The 18,366-nt window shown below is 57.5% G+C and overlaps 1 protein-coding gene across 10 annotated transcripts in view; it reads right to left on the reverse strand.

Annotated features, from left to right (window-relative positions):
• ADAM15 (ADAM metallopeptidase domain 15) overlaps window positions 1-14,994 on the reverse strand; it is a 60,265-nt gene extending 45,271 nt beyond the window's left edge. For 9 of the 10 annotated variants that reach the window (XR_005774890.1, XR_005774891.1, XR_005774892.1 and 6 more), the window contains exons 1-4: window positions 14,872-14,994; window positions 5,750-5,847; window positions 2,527-2,600; window positions 1,919-1,997 (exon numbers count right to left, since the gene is read on the reverse strand). Coding sequence is in view for 7 of the 10 variants with exons in the window: in XM_040412503.1 (XP_040268437.1) it covers window positions 1,919-1,997; window positions 2,527-2,600; window positions 5,750-5,847; window positions 14,872-14,950 (330 nt within the window). In the remaining 3 variants the exon portion in view is untranslated. Of the gene's footprint in view, window positions 1-1,918; window positions 1,998-2,526; window positions 2,601-4,942; window positions 5,072-5,749; window positions 5,848-14,871 lie in introns of those variants that run through there. The other variant, XM_040412502.1, reaches the window with a different exon arrangement.
• Between the last annotated feature and the right edge of the window lie 3,372 nt (window positions 14,995-18,366).

The following is an 18,366-nucleotide window of genomic DNA, read 5'->3' on the forward strand; positions in this document are numbered from 1 at the left end:
CCACAGAGAGACATACGAGGGTCCTCTTACATGATGAGGTCTCCGCGCACCCACAGAGACATACGAGGGTCCTCTTACCTGATGAGGTCTCCGCACACCACAGAGGGACATACGAGGGTCCTCTTACATGATGAGGTCTCCGCGCACCCACAGAGGCACATACGAGGGTCTCCTTACCTGATGAGGTCTCCGCACACCCCAGAGGGACATACGAGGGTCCTCTTACATGATGAGGTCTCCGCGCACCCACAGAGGGACATACGAGGGTCCTCTTACATGATGAGGTCTCCGCGCACCCACAGAGGGACATACGAGGCTCCTCTTACCTGATGAGGTCTCCGCGCACCCACAGAGAGACATACGAGGGTCCTCTTACATGATGAGGTCTCCGCGCACCCAGAGGGACATACGAGGGTCCTCTTACCTGATGAGGTCTCCGCACACCCCAGAGGGACATACGAGGGTCCTCTTACATGATGAGGTCTCCGAGCACCCACAGAGGGACATACGAGGGTCCTCTTACATGATGAGGTCTCCGCGCACCCACAGAGAGACATACGAAGGTCCTCTTACCTGATGAGGTCTCCGCGCACCCACAGAGGGACATACGAGGGTCCTCTTACATGATGAGGTCTCCGCGCACCCACAGAGAGACATACGAGGCTCCTCTTACCTGATGAGGTCTCCGCGCACCCACAGAGGGACATACGAGGGTCCTCTTACCTGATGAGGTCTCCGCACACCACAGAGGGACATACGAGGGTCCTCTTACATGATGAGGTCTCCGCGCACCCACAGAGGCACATACGAGGGTCCTCTTACCTGATGAGGTCTCCGCGCACCCACAGAGGGACATACGAGGGTCCTCTTACATGATGAGGTCTCCGCGCACCCACAGAGGCACATACGAGGGTCTCCTTACCTGATGAGGTCTCCGCGCACCCACAGAGAGACATACGAGGGTCCTCTTACCTGATGAGGTTTCCGCGCACCCACAGAGGGACATACGAGGGTCCTCTTACATGATGAGGTCTCCGCGCACCCACAGAGGGACATACGAGGGTCCTCTTACATGATGAGGTCTCCGCGCACCCACAGAGGCACATACGAGGGTCCTCTTACCTGATGAGGTCTCCGCACACCACAGAGGGACATACGAGGGTCCTCTTACATGATGAGGTCTCCGCGCACCCACAGAGGCACATACGAGGGTCCTCTTACCTGATGAGGTCTCCGCACACCACAGAGGGACATACGAGGGTCCTCTTACATGATGAGGTCTCCGCGCACCCACAGAGGCACATACGAGGGTCTCCTTACCTGATGAGGTCTCCGCGCACCCACAGAGAGACATACGAGGGTCCTCTTACCTGATGAGGTCTCCGCGCACCCACAGAGGGACATACGAGGGTCCTCTTACATGATGAGGTCTCCGCGCACCCACAGAGGGACATACGAGGGTCCTCTTACATGATGAGGTCTCCGCGCACCCACAGAGGCACATACGAGGGTCCTCTTACCTGATGAGGTCTCCGCACACCACAGAGGGACATACGAGGGTCCTCTTACATGATGAGGTCTCCGCGCACCCACAGAGGCACATACGAGGGTCCTCTTACCTGATGAGGTCTCCGCACACCACAGAGGGACATACGAGGGTCCTCTTACATGATGAGGTCTCCGCGCACCCACAGAGGCACATACGAGGGTCTCCTTACCTGATGAGGTCTCCGCGCACCCACAGAGGGACATACGAGGGTCCTCTTACCTGATGAGGTCTCCGCGCACCCACAGAGGGACATACGAGGGTCCTCTTACATGATGAGGTCTCCGCGCACCCACAGAGGGACATACGAGGGTCCTCTTACATGATGAGGTCTCCGCGCACCCACAGAGGGACATACGAGGCTCCTCTTACCTGATGAGGTCTCCGTTCTGTGACACGGCGACCATCGGGATGGTAATAGCTGACAGTGTGAAAGTCCGGCAGTAACTGTCTGGAAGAAAAAGTGAGGAAAGAGTTAAACTCTATAACTACAACACAAACTGGCTCTATACATGTGCAGATGTAGCAGAGCCAAGAGAAAAATTCTGACACTTTCTAATTGTTTTCCATTTTCAGGATCTCTGCTTACTAACTGATCCCCTGACTAAATTCACTGACAGCAAGCATAATCCTGAGATGCCTCCTCAGCATGTGTGAACAGGACTGACCCGCTCACAGTCAGGGGGCGCTGTGGCCACAGGCAGGGTGATGCCCATTATCCAGCCGCCATCTGCATTCCTCTTCCTATGGGCTAAGCACATCTATTTCCTGAGGCCCCGCTCCCTGACACCTTCCTAGCCTCCCCCCAGCCCTGACACCTTCCTAGCCTGCCCCTTCCCCCCATCTCCTCAAAGAACGAGAGGAAACGCTTTCCGGACATAGTGTAAATAAAACATTGCTACACTAACCCCCATCATTGTGTGCAGAAAACTCCCATCCTGTAGTGCCCATGTGCTCCTGCAGGTGTGGTGAGCACTCACCGGCTCCGGTGCAGATCCATGTGGGCGCTCCGTGTGCCCAGCGCCAGGCTCAGCTGCAGGCGGTCAGGAAGAGTCTGAGGAGAACAACAGATCAGGGATTATCCACCAGCGATGGTCGGGGGGAGACATTTACATGCAGCGATCTCCTCCACAGTACAGGGAGCAGTGATCACTAAAGCCATCGCTCACCCCGATGCGGTCTTGTGGTTTGCCGATTGTTATTAGAAGCCATGATCTGCAGCTGGTAAACAAAAGATTTGGACTATCCGACGTACGTTCACAGGGCAATCGGCGGCAGTATAAGCGTCCATTCACACGGACACCGACCTCACATCGCCGGCACTCTCATAGAAAATTGCGGAACGGAGGTGCGGATCCACAAATGCGGACAGCACATTCCGGACCCATTGAAAATGAATGGGTCCGCAGGAGAGAGAAGGTGCAGGGCAGGGATCAGGCACGTGCACACAGACCACTGAGGAGTAAGGAGCGGGCCGCGGCCCGGGGGAAAAAGGCGACGTGGGGGAGGGCAGGTGAGAAGCCTGCAGAGGGCGGGTGAGAAGCCTGCAGAGGGCGGGTGAGAAGCCTGCAGAGGGCGGGTGAGAAGCCTGCAGAGGGCGGGTGAGAAGCCTGCAGAGGGCGGGTGAGAAGCCTGCAGAGGGCGGGTGAGAAGCCTGCAGAGGGCGGGTGAGAAGCCTGCAGAGGGCGGGTGAGAAGCCTGCAGAGGGCGGGTGAGAAGCCTGCAGAGGGCGGGTGAGAAGCCTGCAGAGGGCGGGTGAGAAGCCTGCAGAGGGCGGGTGAGAAGCCTGCAGAGGGCGGGTGAGAAGCCTGCAGAGGGCGGGTGAGAAGCCTGCAGCATTTCCAAGATGGAGGAACAAGCTTCCATCTATTTGAAGGTGACAATGTCCACAGATACATCCGGGGGGGGCGGGGGGCCCCGTCCACAGATACATCCGGGGGGGGGGACCCCGTCCACAGATACATCCGGGGGGGGGGACCCCGTCCACAGATACATCCGGGGGGGGGGACCCCGTCCACAGATACATCCGGGGGGGGGGGGGACCCCGTCCACAGATACATCCGGGGGGGGGGGGACCCCGTCCACAGATACATCCGGGGAGGGGGGGACCCCGTCCACAGATACATCCGGGGGGGGCGACCCCGTCCACAGATACATCCGGGGGGGGGGACCCCGTCCACAGATACATCCGGGGGGGGGGGACCCCGTCCACAGATACATCCGGGGGGGGGGGGACCCCGTCCACAGATACATCCGGGGGGGGGGACCCCGTCCACAGATACATCCGGGGGGGGGGGACCCCGTCCACAGATACATCCGGGGGGGGGGGACCCCGTCCACAGATACATCCGGGGGGGACGACCCCGTCCACAGATACATCCGGGGGGGGGGGGGGGGGGGGGGGACCCCGTCCACAGATACATCCGGGGGGGGGGGGGGGGACCCCGTCCACAGATACATCCGGGGGGGGGGGGGACCCCGTCCACAGATACATCCGGGGGGGGGGGGGGGACCCCGTCCACAGATACATCCGGGGGGGGGGGGGGGACCCCGTCCACAGATACATCCGGGGGGGGGCCCCCGCCCACAGATACATCCGGGGGGGGGGGGGGGGGGACCCCGTCCACAGATACATCCGGGGGGGGGGGGGGACCCCGTCCACAGATATATCCGGGGGGGGGGGGACCCCGTCCACAGATACATCCGGGGGGGGGGGGGACCCCGTCCACAGATACATCCGGGGGGGGGGGGGACCCCGTCCACAGATACATCCGGGGGGGGGGGGGACCCCGTCCACAGATACATCCGGGGGGGGGACCCCGTCCACAGATACATCCGGGGGGGGGGGGGGACCCCGTCCACAGATACATCCGGGGGGGGGGGGGGGGGGGGGACCCCGTCCACAGATACATCCGGGGGGGGGGGGGACCCCGTCCACAGATACATCCGGGGGGGGGCCCCGTCCACAGATACATCCGGGGGGGGGGGGGGGGGACCCCATCCACAGATATATCCGGGGGGGGGACCCCGTCCACAGATATATCCGGGGGGGGGGACCCCGTCCACAGATATATCCGGGGGGGGGACCCCGTCCACAGATATATCCGGGGGGGGGACCCCGTCCACAGATATATCCGGGGGGGGGACCCCGTCCACAGATACATCCGGGGGGGGGACCCCGTCCACAGATACATCCGGGGGGGGGGACCCCGTCCACAGATACATCCGGGGGGGGGGACCCCGTCCACAGATACATCCGGGGGGGGACCCCGTCCACAGATACATCCGGGGGGGGGCCCCGTCCACAGATACATCCGGGGGGGGGGGGCCCCGTCCACAGATACATCCGGGGGGGGGGGGGGGGGGGGCCCGTCCACATCCAGGGGTCTATCTTGCCTGCACTGTAACACACGTGTCTACAGGCCCCCAGCGTCCAGTAGATGAGCGGTGTTCATGACCTCCACGCTTCCAGAACATATTACATGTCAGGGGTCACGTGTCCTCTGGGCGGCAGTCCCTAGGGCCACATACTGGGCGGCACTGTACACCCCACCTTGTAGATTGTGGACAGAGCCAGGCCGCTCCTGGGGCTCAGAGGAGCAGAGACGTGGAAGATATGTGCAGCACAGAGGATTAGGAAGTGAGAGGTGGGTGTACCCGCACGCCCATCCCCCATCATTGTTCCAGGGTGCAGGAGGAAGGAACCCCTCCCTGTGAAGCTGACATGTCTGTGAAACCCCCGGCCACGGGGAGAGGAGGAAGCGTCTCATTCCTTCCAGGGCCGTGCAACACCGACAGAAGACGAGGGGGAGGAGCCTGGTCACCACCTCACCTGTAATACTGGGAGACAGCTCCGCCCAGAACCGCTGCATCACCACACTCTGTGTGAACCAGCAAGCTCAGGATGAACACTGCACCAGATAAAGGGAATCAAGGAGGACACTGCCCACTACAACTCCCAATCTCCACTCCGGACCCCACCACCACCTACTTGACACTTCAAATCTCTCCTGATATGAGCTCCTTCACTACAGGGACAGACATGACACTATTGCCACTATGAAGGATGATGGGGGTGCTGATCCTGTGGCACAGATACTAAAATGACATGGTTACTGTCTGGCCGATGGAGCAGATCTCCAACAAGGGGGTCATCAGCAGAAGGGTGGTCCGCTGATACAGGTGGGATGAGGAGAGGCCCACCTGAAGGACATCATCCAGGGTCAGCGGGCGCCCGTCACAGCTCAGCTCCGGAACCACCTCCCAGTGTGGGGTCTGCAGAGACGCAGGACTACCCTCATCTGAAAGAGAGAAAAGATGGGGGTTATGATGAGCCTCTGGGTATTAGTCAGTATGATAACATGTAACCCCCCCACACACAGCTGAGGTCAGCCACCCTCAGGACCACCCCTCACATCCTGACCGAGTGAGGGACTCCGGCACTGAAAGGGTTACAGTTCCAGAAAGAGCACAACGAGGAGGGGCAGATTGTGTCTCATTCACATCTGGAGGAGCGGACGGGGCCCGACTAGGACGGGGCCACACCCAGTGCAGAGCAGTACAGAGAGACCCTGAGAGGCTGCCCCGGGGGGCACTGTACCATCACAGAGACCCAGAGACCCTGAGAGGCTGCCCCGGGGGGCACTGTACCATCACAGAGACCCTGAGAGGCTGCCCCGAGGGGCACTGTACCATCACAGAGACCCAGAGACCCAGAGAGGCTGCCCCGGGGGGCACCGTACCATCACAGAGACCCAGAGACCCAGAGAGGCTGCCCCGGGGAGCACCGTACCATCACAGAGACCCAGAGACCCTGAGAGGCTGCCCCGGGGGGCACCGTACCATCACAGAGACCCAGAGACCCTGAGAGGCTGCCCCGGGGGGCACCGTACCATCACAGAGACCCTGAGAGGCTGCCCCGGGGGGCACCGTACCATCACAGAGACCCAGAGTCTCCTCACACGCACAGTGACGGGTCTCCTCACACGCACAGTGACGGGTCTCCTCACACGCACAGTGACGGGTCTCCTCACACGCACAGTGACGGGTCTCCTCACACGCACAGTGACGGGTCTCCTCACACGCACAGTGACGGGTCTCCTCACACGCACAGTGACGGGTCTCCTCACACGCACAGTGACGGGTCTCCTCACACGCACAGTGACGGGTCTCCTCACACGCACAGTGACGGGTCTCCTCACACGCACAGTGACGGGTCTCCTCACACGCACAGTGACGGGTCTCCTCACACGCACAGTGACGGGTCTCCTCACACGCACAGTGACGGGTCTCCTCACACGCACAGTGACGGGTCTCCTCACACGCACAGTGACGGGTCTCCTCACACGCACAGTGACGGGTCTCCTCACACGCACAGTGACGGGTCTCCTCACACGCACAGTGACGGGTCTCCTCACACGCACAGTGACGGGTCTCCTCACACGCACAGTGACGGGTCTCCTCACACGCACAGTGACGGGTCTCCTCACACGCACAGTGACGGGTCTCCTCACACACACAGTGACGGGTCTCCTCACACACACAGTGACGGGTCTCCTCACACACACAGTGACGGGTCTCCTCACACACACAGTGACGGGTCTCCTCACACACACAGTGACGGGTCTCCTCACTCACACAGTGACGGGTCTCCTCACTCACACAGTGACGGGTCTCCTCACACACACACAGGTCTCCTCACACACACAGTGACGGGTCTCCTCACACACACAGTGACGGGTCTCCTCACACACACAGTGACGGGTCTCCTCACACACACAGGTCTCCTCACACGCACAGTGACGGGTCTCCTCACACACACAGTGACGGGTCTCCTCACACACACAGTGACGGGTCTCCTCACACACACAGTGACGGGTCTCCTCACACACACAGTGACGGGTCTCCTCACACACACAGTGACGGGTCTCCTCACACACACAGTGACGGGTCTCCTCACACACACAGGTCTCCTCACACGCACAGTGACGGGTCTCCTCACACACACAGTGACGGGTCTCCTCACACACACAGTGACGGGTCTCCTCACACACACAGTGACGGGTCTCCTCACACACACAGTGACGGGTCTCCTCACACACAGGTCTCCTCTCACACACAGTGACGGGTCTCCTCACACGCACAGTGACGGGTCTCCTCACACGCACAGTGACGGGTCTCCTCACACACACAGTGACGGGTCTCCTCACACACACAGTGACGGGTCTCCTCACACACACAGTGACGGGTCTCCTCACACACACAGTGACGGGTCTCCTCACACACACAGTGACGGGTCTCCTCACACACACAGTGACGGGTCTCCTCACACACAGGTCTCCTCACACACACAGTGACGGGTCTCCTCACACACAGGTCTCCTCACACACACAGTGACGGGTCTCCTCACACGCACAGTGACGGGTCTCCTCACACGCACAGTGACGGGTCTCCTCACACACACAGTGACGGGTCTCCTCACACGCACAGTGACGGGTCTCCTCACACGCACAGTGACGGGTCTCCTCACACGCACAGTGACGGGTCTCCTCACACACACAGTGACGGGTCTCCTCACACACACAGTGACGGGTCTCCTCACACACACAGTGACGGGTCTCCTCACACACACAGGTCTCCTCACACGCACAGTGACGGGTCTCCTCACACGCACAGTGACGGGTCTCCTCACACACACAGTGACGGGTCTCCTCACACACACAGTGACGGGTCTCCTCACACACACAGTGACGGGTCTCCTCACACACACAGTGACGGGTCTCCTCACACGCACAGTGACGGGTCTCCTCACACGCACAGTGACGGGTCTCCTCACACGCACAGTGACGGGTCTCCTCACACGCACAGTGACGGGTCTCCTCACACGCACAGTGACGGGTCTCCTCACACGCACAGTGACGGGTCTCCTCACACGCACAGTGACGGGTCTCCTCACACGCACAGTGACGGGTCTCCTCACACGCACAGTGACGGGTCTCCTCACACGCACAGTGACGGGTCTCCTCACACGCACAGTGACGGGTCTCCTCACACGCACAGTGACGGGTCTCCTCACACGCACAGTGACGGGTCTCCTCACACGCACAGTGACGGGTCTCCTCACACGCACAGTGACGGGTCTCCTCACACGCACAGTGACGGGTCTCCTCACACGCACAGTGACGGGTCTCCTCACACGCACAGTGACGGGTCTCCTCACACGCACAGTGACGGGTCTCCTCACACGCACAGTGACGGGTCTCCTCACACGCACAGTGACGGGTCTCCTCACACGCACAGTGACGGGTCTCCTCACACGCACAGTGACGGGTCTCCTCACACGCACAGTGACGGGTCTCCTCACACACACAGTGACGGGTCTCCTCACACACACAGTGACGGGTCTCCTCACACACACAGTGACGGGTCTCCTCACACACACAGTGACGGGTCTCCTCACACACACAGGTCTCCTCACACGCACAGTGACGGGTCTCCTCACACGCACAGTGACGGGTCTCCTCACACGCACAGTGACGGGTCTCCTCACACGCACAGTGACGGGTCTCCTCACACGCACAGTGACGGGTCTCCTCACACGCACAGTGACGGGTCTCCTCACACGCACAGTGACGGGTCTCCTCACACGCACAGTGACGGGTCTCCTCACACGCACAGTGACGGGTCTCCTCACACGCACAGTGACGGGTCTCCTCACACGCACAGTGACGGGTCTCCTCACACGCACAGTGACGGGTCTCCTCACACGCACAGTGACGGGTCTCCTCACACGCACAGTGACGGGTCTCCTCACACGCACAGTGACGGGTCTCCTCACACGCACAGTGACGGGTCTCCTCACACGCACAGTGACGGGTCTCCTCACACGCACAGTGACGGGTCTCCTCACACGCACAGTGACGGGTCTCCTCACACGCACAGTGACGGGTCTCCTCACACGCACAGTGACGGGTCTCCTCACACGCACAGTGACGGGTCTCCTCACACGCACAGTGACGGGTCTCCTCACACGCACAGTGACGGGTCTCCTCACACGCACAGTGACGGGTCTCCTCACACGCACAGTGACGGGTCTCCTCACACGCACAGTGACGGGTCTCCTCACACGCACAGTGACGGGTCTCCTCACACGCACAGTGACGGGTCTCCTCACACGCACAGTGACGGGTCTCCTCACACGCACAGTGACGGGTCTCCTCACACGCACAGTGACGGGTCTCCTCACACGCACAGTGACGGGTCTCCTCACACGCACAGTGACGGGTCTCCTCACACGCACAGTGACGGGTCTCCTCACACGCACAGTGACGGGTCTCCTCACACGCACAGTGACGGGTCTCCTCACACGCACAGTGACGGGTCTCCTCACACGCACAGTGACGGGTCTCCTCACACGCACAGTGACGGGTCTCCTCACACGCACAGTGACGGGTCTCCTCACACGCACAGTGACGGGTCTCCTCACACGCACAGTGACGGGTCTCCTCACACGCACACAGTGACGGGTCTCCTCACACGCACACAGTGACGGGTCTCCTCACACGCACACAGTGACGGGTCTCCTCACACGCACACAGTGACGGGTCTCCTCACACGCACACAGTGACGGGTCTCCTCACACGCACACAGTGACGGGTCTCCTCACACGCACACAGTGACGGGTCTCCTCACACGCACACAGTGACGGGTCTCCTCACACGCACACAGTGACGGGTCTCCTCACACGCACACAGTGACGGGTCTCCTCACACACACAGTGACGGGTCTCCTCACACACACAGTGACGGGTCTCCTCACACACACAGTGACGGGTCTCCTCACACACACAGTGACGGGTCTCCTCACACACACAGTGACGGGTCTCCTCACACACAGTGACAGGTCTCCTCACACACACACGGGTCTCCTCACACGCACAGTGACGGGTCTCCTCACACGCACAGTGACGGGTCTCCTCACACGCACAGTGACGGGTCTCCTCACACGCACAGTGACGGGTCTCCTCACACGCACAGTGACGGGTCTCCTCACACGCACAGTGACGGGTCTCCTCACACGCACAGTGACGGGTCTCCTCACACGCACAGTGACGGGTCTCCTCACACACACAGTGACGGGTCTCCTCACACACACAGTGACGGGTCTCCTCACACACACAGTGACGGGTCTCCTCACACACACAGTGACGGGTCTCCTCACACACACAGTGACGGGTCTCCTCACACACACAGTGACGGGTCTCCTCACACGCACAGTGACGGGTCTCCTCACACGCACAGTGACGGGTCTCCTCACACGCACAGTGACGGGTCTCCTCACACACACAGTGACGGGTCTCCTCACACACACAGTGACGGGTCTCCTCACACACACACAGGTCTCCTCACACACACAGTGACGGGTCTCCTCACACACACAGTGACGGGTCTCCTCACACACACAGTGACGGGTCTCCTCACACACACAGTGACGGGTCTCCTCACACACACAGTGACGGGTCTCCTCACACACAGTGACAGGTCTCCTCACACACACACGGGTCTCCTCACACGCACAGTGACGGGTCTCCTCACACGCACAGTGACGGGTCTCCTCACACGCACAGTGACGGGTCTCCTCACACACACAGTGACGGGTCTCCTCACACACACAGTGACGGGTCTCCTCACACGCACAGTGACGGGTCTCCTCACACGCACAGTGACGGGTCTCCTCACACGCACAGTGACGGGTCTCCTCACACGCACAGTGACGGGTCTCCTCACACGCACAGTGACGGGTCTCCTCACACACACAGTGACGGGTCTCCTCACACACACAGTGACGGGTCTCCTCACACACACAGTGACGGGTCTCCTCACACACACAGTGACGGGTCTCCTCACACACACAGTGACGGGTCTCCTCACACACACAGTGACGGGTCTCCTCACACACACAGTGACGGGTCTCCTCACACGCACAGTGACGGGTCTCCTCACACGCACAGTGACGGGTCTCCTCACACGCACAGTGACGGGTCTCCTCACACACACAGTGACGGGTCTCCTCACACACACACAGGTCTCCTCACACACACAGTGACGGGTCTCCTCACACACACAGTGACGGGTCTCCTCACACACACAGTGACGGGTCTCCTCACACACACAGTGACAGGTCTCCTCACACACACACAGGTCTCCTCACACACAGTGACAGGTCTCCTCACACACAGTGACAGGTCTCCTCACACGCACAGTGACGGGTCTCCTCACACACACAGGTCTCCTCACACACACAGTGACGGGTCTCCTCACACGCACAGTGACGGGTCTCCTCACACACACAGTGACGGGTCTCCTCACACACACACAGGTCTCCTCACACACACAGTGACGGGTCTCCTCACACACACAGTGACGGGTCTCCTCACACACACAGTGACGGGTCTCCTCACACACACAGTGACAGGTCTCCTCACACACACACAGGTCTCCTCACACACAGTGACAGGTCTCCTCACGCACAGTGACGGGTCTCCTCACACGCACAGTGACGGGTCTCCTCACATGCACAGTGACGGGTCTCCTCACACGCACACAGTGACGGGTCTCCTCACACGCACACAGTGACGGGTCTCCTCACACGCACACAGTGACGGGTCTCCTCACACGCACACAGTGACGGGTCTCCTCACACGCACACAGTGACGGGTCTCCTCACACGCACACAGTGACGGGTCTCCTCACACGCACACAGTGACGGGTCTCCTCACACGCACACAGTGACGGGTCTCCTCACACGCACACAGTGACGGGTCTCCTCACACGCACACAGTGACGGGTCTCCTCACACACACAGTGACGGGTCTCCTCACACACACAGTGACGGGTCTCCTCACACACACAGTGACGGGTCTCCTCACTCACACAGTGACGGGTCTCCTCACTCACACAGTGACAGGTCTCCTCACACACACAGTGACAGGTCTCCTCACACGCACAGTGACGGGTCTCCTCACACGCACAGTGACGGGTCTCCTCACACGCACAGTGACGGGTCTCCTCACACGCACAGTGACGGGTCTCCTCACACGCACAGTGACGGGTCTCCTCACACGCACAGTGACGGGTCTCCTCACACGCACAGTGACGGGTCTCCTCACACGCACAGTGACGGGTCTCCTCACACGCACAGTGACGGGTCTCCTCACACGCACAGTGACGGGTCTCCTCACACGCACAGTGACGGGTCTCCTCACACACACAGTGACGGGTCTCCTCACACACACAGTGACGGGTCTCCTCACACACACAGTGACGGGTCTCCTCACACACACAGTGACGGGTCTCCTCACACACACAGGTCTCCTCACACGCACAGTGACGGGTCTCCTCACACGCACAGTGACGGGTCTCCTCACACGCACAGTGACGGGTCTCCTCACACACACAGTGACGGGTCTCCTCACACACACAGTGACGGGTCTCCTCACACACACAGGTCTCCTCACACGCACAGTGACGGGTCTCCTCACACGCACAGTGACGGGTCTCCTCACACACACAGTGACGGGTCTCCTCACACACACAGTGACGGGTCTCCTCACACACACAGTGACGGGTCTCCTCACACACACAGTGACGGGTCTCCTCACACACACAGTGACGGGTCTCCTCACACGCACAGTGACGGGTCTCCTCACACACACAGGTCTCCTCACACGCACAGTGACGGGTCTCCTCACACACACAGGTCTCCTCACACGCACAGTGACGGGTCTCCTCACACGCACAGTGACGGGTCTCCTCACACGCACAGTGACGGGTCTCCTCACACGCACAGTGACGGGTCTCCTCACACGCACAGTGACGGGTCTCCTCACACGCACAGTGACGGGTCTCCTCACACGCACAGTGACGGGTCTCCTCACACGCACAGTGACGGGTCTCCTCACACGCACAGTGACGGGTCTCCTCACACGCACAGTGACGGGTCTCCTCACACGCACAGTGACGGGTCTCCTCACACGCACAGTGACGGGTCTCCTCACACGCACAGTGACGGGTCTCCTCACACGCACAGTGACGGGTCTCCTCACACGCACAGTGACGGGTCTCCTCACACGCACAGTGACGGGTCTCCTCACACGCACAGTGACGGGTCTCCTCACACGCACAGTGACGGGTCTCCTCACACGCACAGTGACGGGTCTCCTCACACGCACAGTGACGGGTCTCCTCACACACAGTGACGGGTCTCCTCACACACAGTGACGGGTCTCCTCACACGCACAGTGACGGGTCTCCTCACACACACAGTGACGGGTCTCCTCACACACACAGTGACGGGTCTCCTCACACACAGTGACGGGTCTCCTCACACACAGTGACGGGTCTCCTCACACGCACAGTGACGGGTCTCCTCACACACACAGTGACGGGTCTCCTCACACACACAGTGACGGGTCTCCTCACACACACAGTGACGGGTCTCCTCACACACACAGTGACGGGTCTCCTCACACACACAGTGACGGGTCTCCTCTCACACACAGTGACGGGTCTCCTCACACGCACAGTGACGGGTCTCCTCACACACAGTGACGGGTCTCCTCACACACAGTGACGGGTCTCCTCACACGCACAGTGACGGGTCTCCTCACACACACAGTGACGGGTCTCCTCACACACACAGTGACGGGTCTCCTCACACACACAGTGACGGGTCTCCTCACACACACAGGTCTCCTCACACGCACAGTGACGGGTCTCCTCACACACACAGTGACGGGTCTCCTCACACGCACAGTGACAGGTCTCCTCACACACACAGTGACGGGTCTCCTCACACACACAGTGACGGGTCTCCTCACACACACAGTGACGGGTCTCCTCACACACACAGTGACGGGTCTCCTCACACACACAGTGACGGGTCTCCTCACACACACAGTGACGGGTCTCCTCACACACACAGGTCTCCTCACACACACAGTGACGGGTCTCCTCACACACACAGTGACGGGTCTCCTCACACGCACAGTGACAGGTCTCCTCACACACACAGTGACGGGTCTCCTCACACACACAGTGACGGGTCTCCTCACACACACAGTGACGGGTCTCCTCACACACACAGTGACGGGTCTCCTCTCACACACAGTGACGGGTCTCCTCACACGCACAGTGACGGGTCTCCTCACACACACAGGTCTCCTCACACACACAGTGACGGGTCTCCTCACACACACAGTGACGGGTCTCCTCACACACACAGTGACGGGTCTCCTCACACACACAGTGACGGGTCTCCTCACACACCTGCCGTCCTCCTCCTCAGGCTCCCGCCCGGACGTCCCGCGCTCAGGCCCAGCACGAGCAGCCACAGCCGGAGCCTCATCCTCCGCTCTCCCGGCAGTAGTGAGGGACAGGCCGGGAAGTGCTGGAAGAGCAGAGGAACAGCGGACGGGGCGGGGCCAATGTCTAGGGGGCGGGGCCAATGTCTAGAGGGCGGGAAAATCTGACCAGAGCAGAGAGAGCTGCAGTTTATGTGACAGGACAAGTATGTGAGGGGAAGGTACATGTATGTGACAGGACGGTACAAGTATGTGACAGGAAGGGACATGTATGTGACAGGACATGTATGTATGTGACAGGACGATATATGTATGTGACAGGACAAGTATGTGACAGGACGGTACATGTATGTGACAGGACGGTACATGTATGTGACAGGACGGTACATGTATGTGACAGGACGATATATGTATGTGACAGGACGGTACATGTATGTGACAGGACGATATATGTATGTGACAGGACGGTACATGTATGTGACAGGACGATATATGTATGTGACAGGACGATATATGTATGTGACAGGACGATATATGTATGTGACAGGACGGTACATGTATGTGACAGGACGGTACATGTATGTGACAGGACGGTACATGTATGTGACAGGACGATATATGTATGTGACAGGACGGTACATGTATGTGACAGGACGATATATGTATGTGACAGGACGGTACATGTATGTGACAGGACGGTACATGTATGTGACAGGACGATATATGTATGTGACAGGACGGTACATGTATGTGACAGGACAAGTATGTGACAGGACGGTACATGTATGTGACAGGACAAGTATGTGACAGGACGGTACATGTATGTGACAGGACAAGTATGTGACAGGACGGTACATGTATGTGACAGGACAAGTATGTGACAGGACGGTATATGTATGTGACAGGACAAGTATGTGACAGGACGATATATGTATGTGACAGGACAGTACATGTATGTGACAGGACAAGTATGTGACAGGACGATATATGTATGTGACAGGACAAGTATGTGACAGGACAAGTATGTGACAGGACAAGTATGTGACAGGACGGTACATGTATGTGACAGGACAAGTATGTGACAGGACGGTATATGTATGTGACAGGACAAGTATGTGACAGGACGGTACATGTATGTGACAGTACATGTATGTGACAGGACAAGTATGTGACAGGACAAGTATGTGACAGGACAAGTATGTGACAGGACGGTACATGTATGTGACAGTACATGTATGTGACATGACAAGTATGTGACAGGACAAGTATGTGACAGGACAAGTATGTGACAGGACAAGTATGTGACAGGACAAGTATGTGACAGGACGATATATGTATGTGACAGGACAAGTATGTGACAGGACAGTACATGTATGTGACAGGAATATATATGTATGTGACAGGACGATATATGTATGTGACAGGACAAGTATGTGACAGGACGGTACATGTATGTGACAGTACATGTATGTGACAGGACAAGTATGTGACAGGAAGATATATGTATGTGACAGGACAAGTATGTGACAGGACAGTACATGTATGTGACAGGAATATATATGTATGTGACAGGACAAGTATGTGACAGGACGATATATGTATGTGACAGGACGGTACATGTATGTGACAGTACATGTATGTGACAGGACAAGTATGTGACAGGACAAGTATGTGACAGGACGATATATGTATGTGACAGGACGGTACATGTATGTGACAGTACATGTATGTGACAGGACAAGTATGTGACAGGACGATATATGTATGTGACAGGACAAGTATGTGACAGGACGGTACATGTATGTGACAGTACATGTATGTGACAGGACAAGTATGTGACAGGACGATATATGTATGTGACAGGACAAGTATGTGACAGGACGGTACATGTATGTGACAGGACAAGTATGTGACAGGACGATATATGTATGTGACAGGACGATATATGTATGTGACAGGACAAGTATGTGACAGGACGATATATGTATGTGACAGGACGATATATGTATGTGACAGGACAAGTATGTGACAGGACAGTACAAGTATTTGACAGGACAAGTATGTGACAGGAAGATATATGTATGTGACAGGACAAGTATGTGACAGGACAGTACATGTATGTGACAGGAATATATATGTATGTGACAGGACGATATATGTATGTGACAGGACGGTATATGTATGTGACAGGACAAGTATGTGACAGGACGATATATGTATGTGACAGGACGGTACATGTATGTGACAGGACAGTACATGTATGTGACAGGACAAGTATGTGACAGGACGATATATGTATGTGACAGGACAAGTATGTGACAGGACGGTACATGTATGTGACAGTACATGTATGTGACAGGACAAGTATGTGACAGGACGATATATGTATGTGACAGGACAAGTATGTGACAGGACAAGTATGTGACAGGAAGATATATGTATGTGACAGGACAAGTATGTGACAGGACGGTACATGTATGTGACAGGACAAGTATGTGACAGGACGGTACATGTATGTGACAGGACACGTATGTGACAGGACGATATATGTATGTGACAGGACGATATATGTATGTGACAGGACAAGTATGTGACAGGACGATATATGTATGTGACAGGACAAGTATGTGACAGGACGATATATGTATGTGACAGGACAAGTATGTGACAGGACGGTACATGTATGTGACAGGACAAGTATGTGACAGGACGGTACATGTATGTGACAGGACACGTATGTGACAGGACGATATATGTATGTGACAGGACGATATATGTATGTGACAGGACAAGTATGTGACAGGACGATATATGTATGTGACAGGACAAGTATGTGACAGGACGATATATGTATGTGACAGGACAAGTATGTGACAGGACAGTACAAGTATGTGACAGGACAAGTATGTGACAGGACAGTACAAGTATGTGACAGGACAAGTATGTGACAGGACGATATATGTATGTGACAGTACATGTATGTGACAGGACGATATATGTATGTGACAGGACAAGTATGTGACAGGACAGTACAAGTATCTGACAGGACAAGTATGTGACAGGACGATATATGTATGTGACAGGACAAGTATGTGACAGGAAGGGACATGTATGTGACAGGACGATATATGTATGTGACAGGACAAGTATGTGACAGGACGGTACATGTATGTGACAGGACAGTACATGTATGTGACAGGAAGATATATGTATGTGACAGGACGATATATGTATGTGACAGGACAAGTATGTGACAGGACAGTACAAGTATGTGACAGGACAAGTATGTGACAGGACAGTACATGTATGTGACAGGAAGATATATGTATGTGACAGGACGATATATGTATGTGACAGGACAAGTATGTGACAGGACGATATATGTATGTGACAGGACGATATATGTATGTGACAGGACAAGTATGTGACAGGACAGTACATGTATGTGACAGGAAGGGAC

Source organism: Bufo bufo, chromosome 11 (assembly GCF_905171765.1).
Source record: "Bufo bufo chromosome 11, aBufBuf1.1, whole genome shotgun sequence".
Taxonomy (NCBI): Eukaryota; Metazoa; Chordata; class Amphibia; order Anura; family Bufonidae; genus Bufo; species Bufo bufo.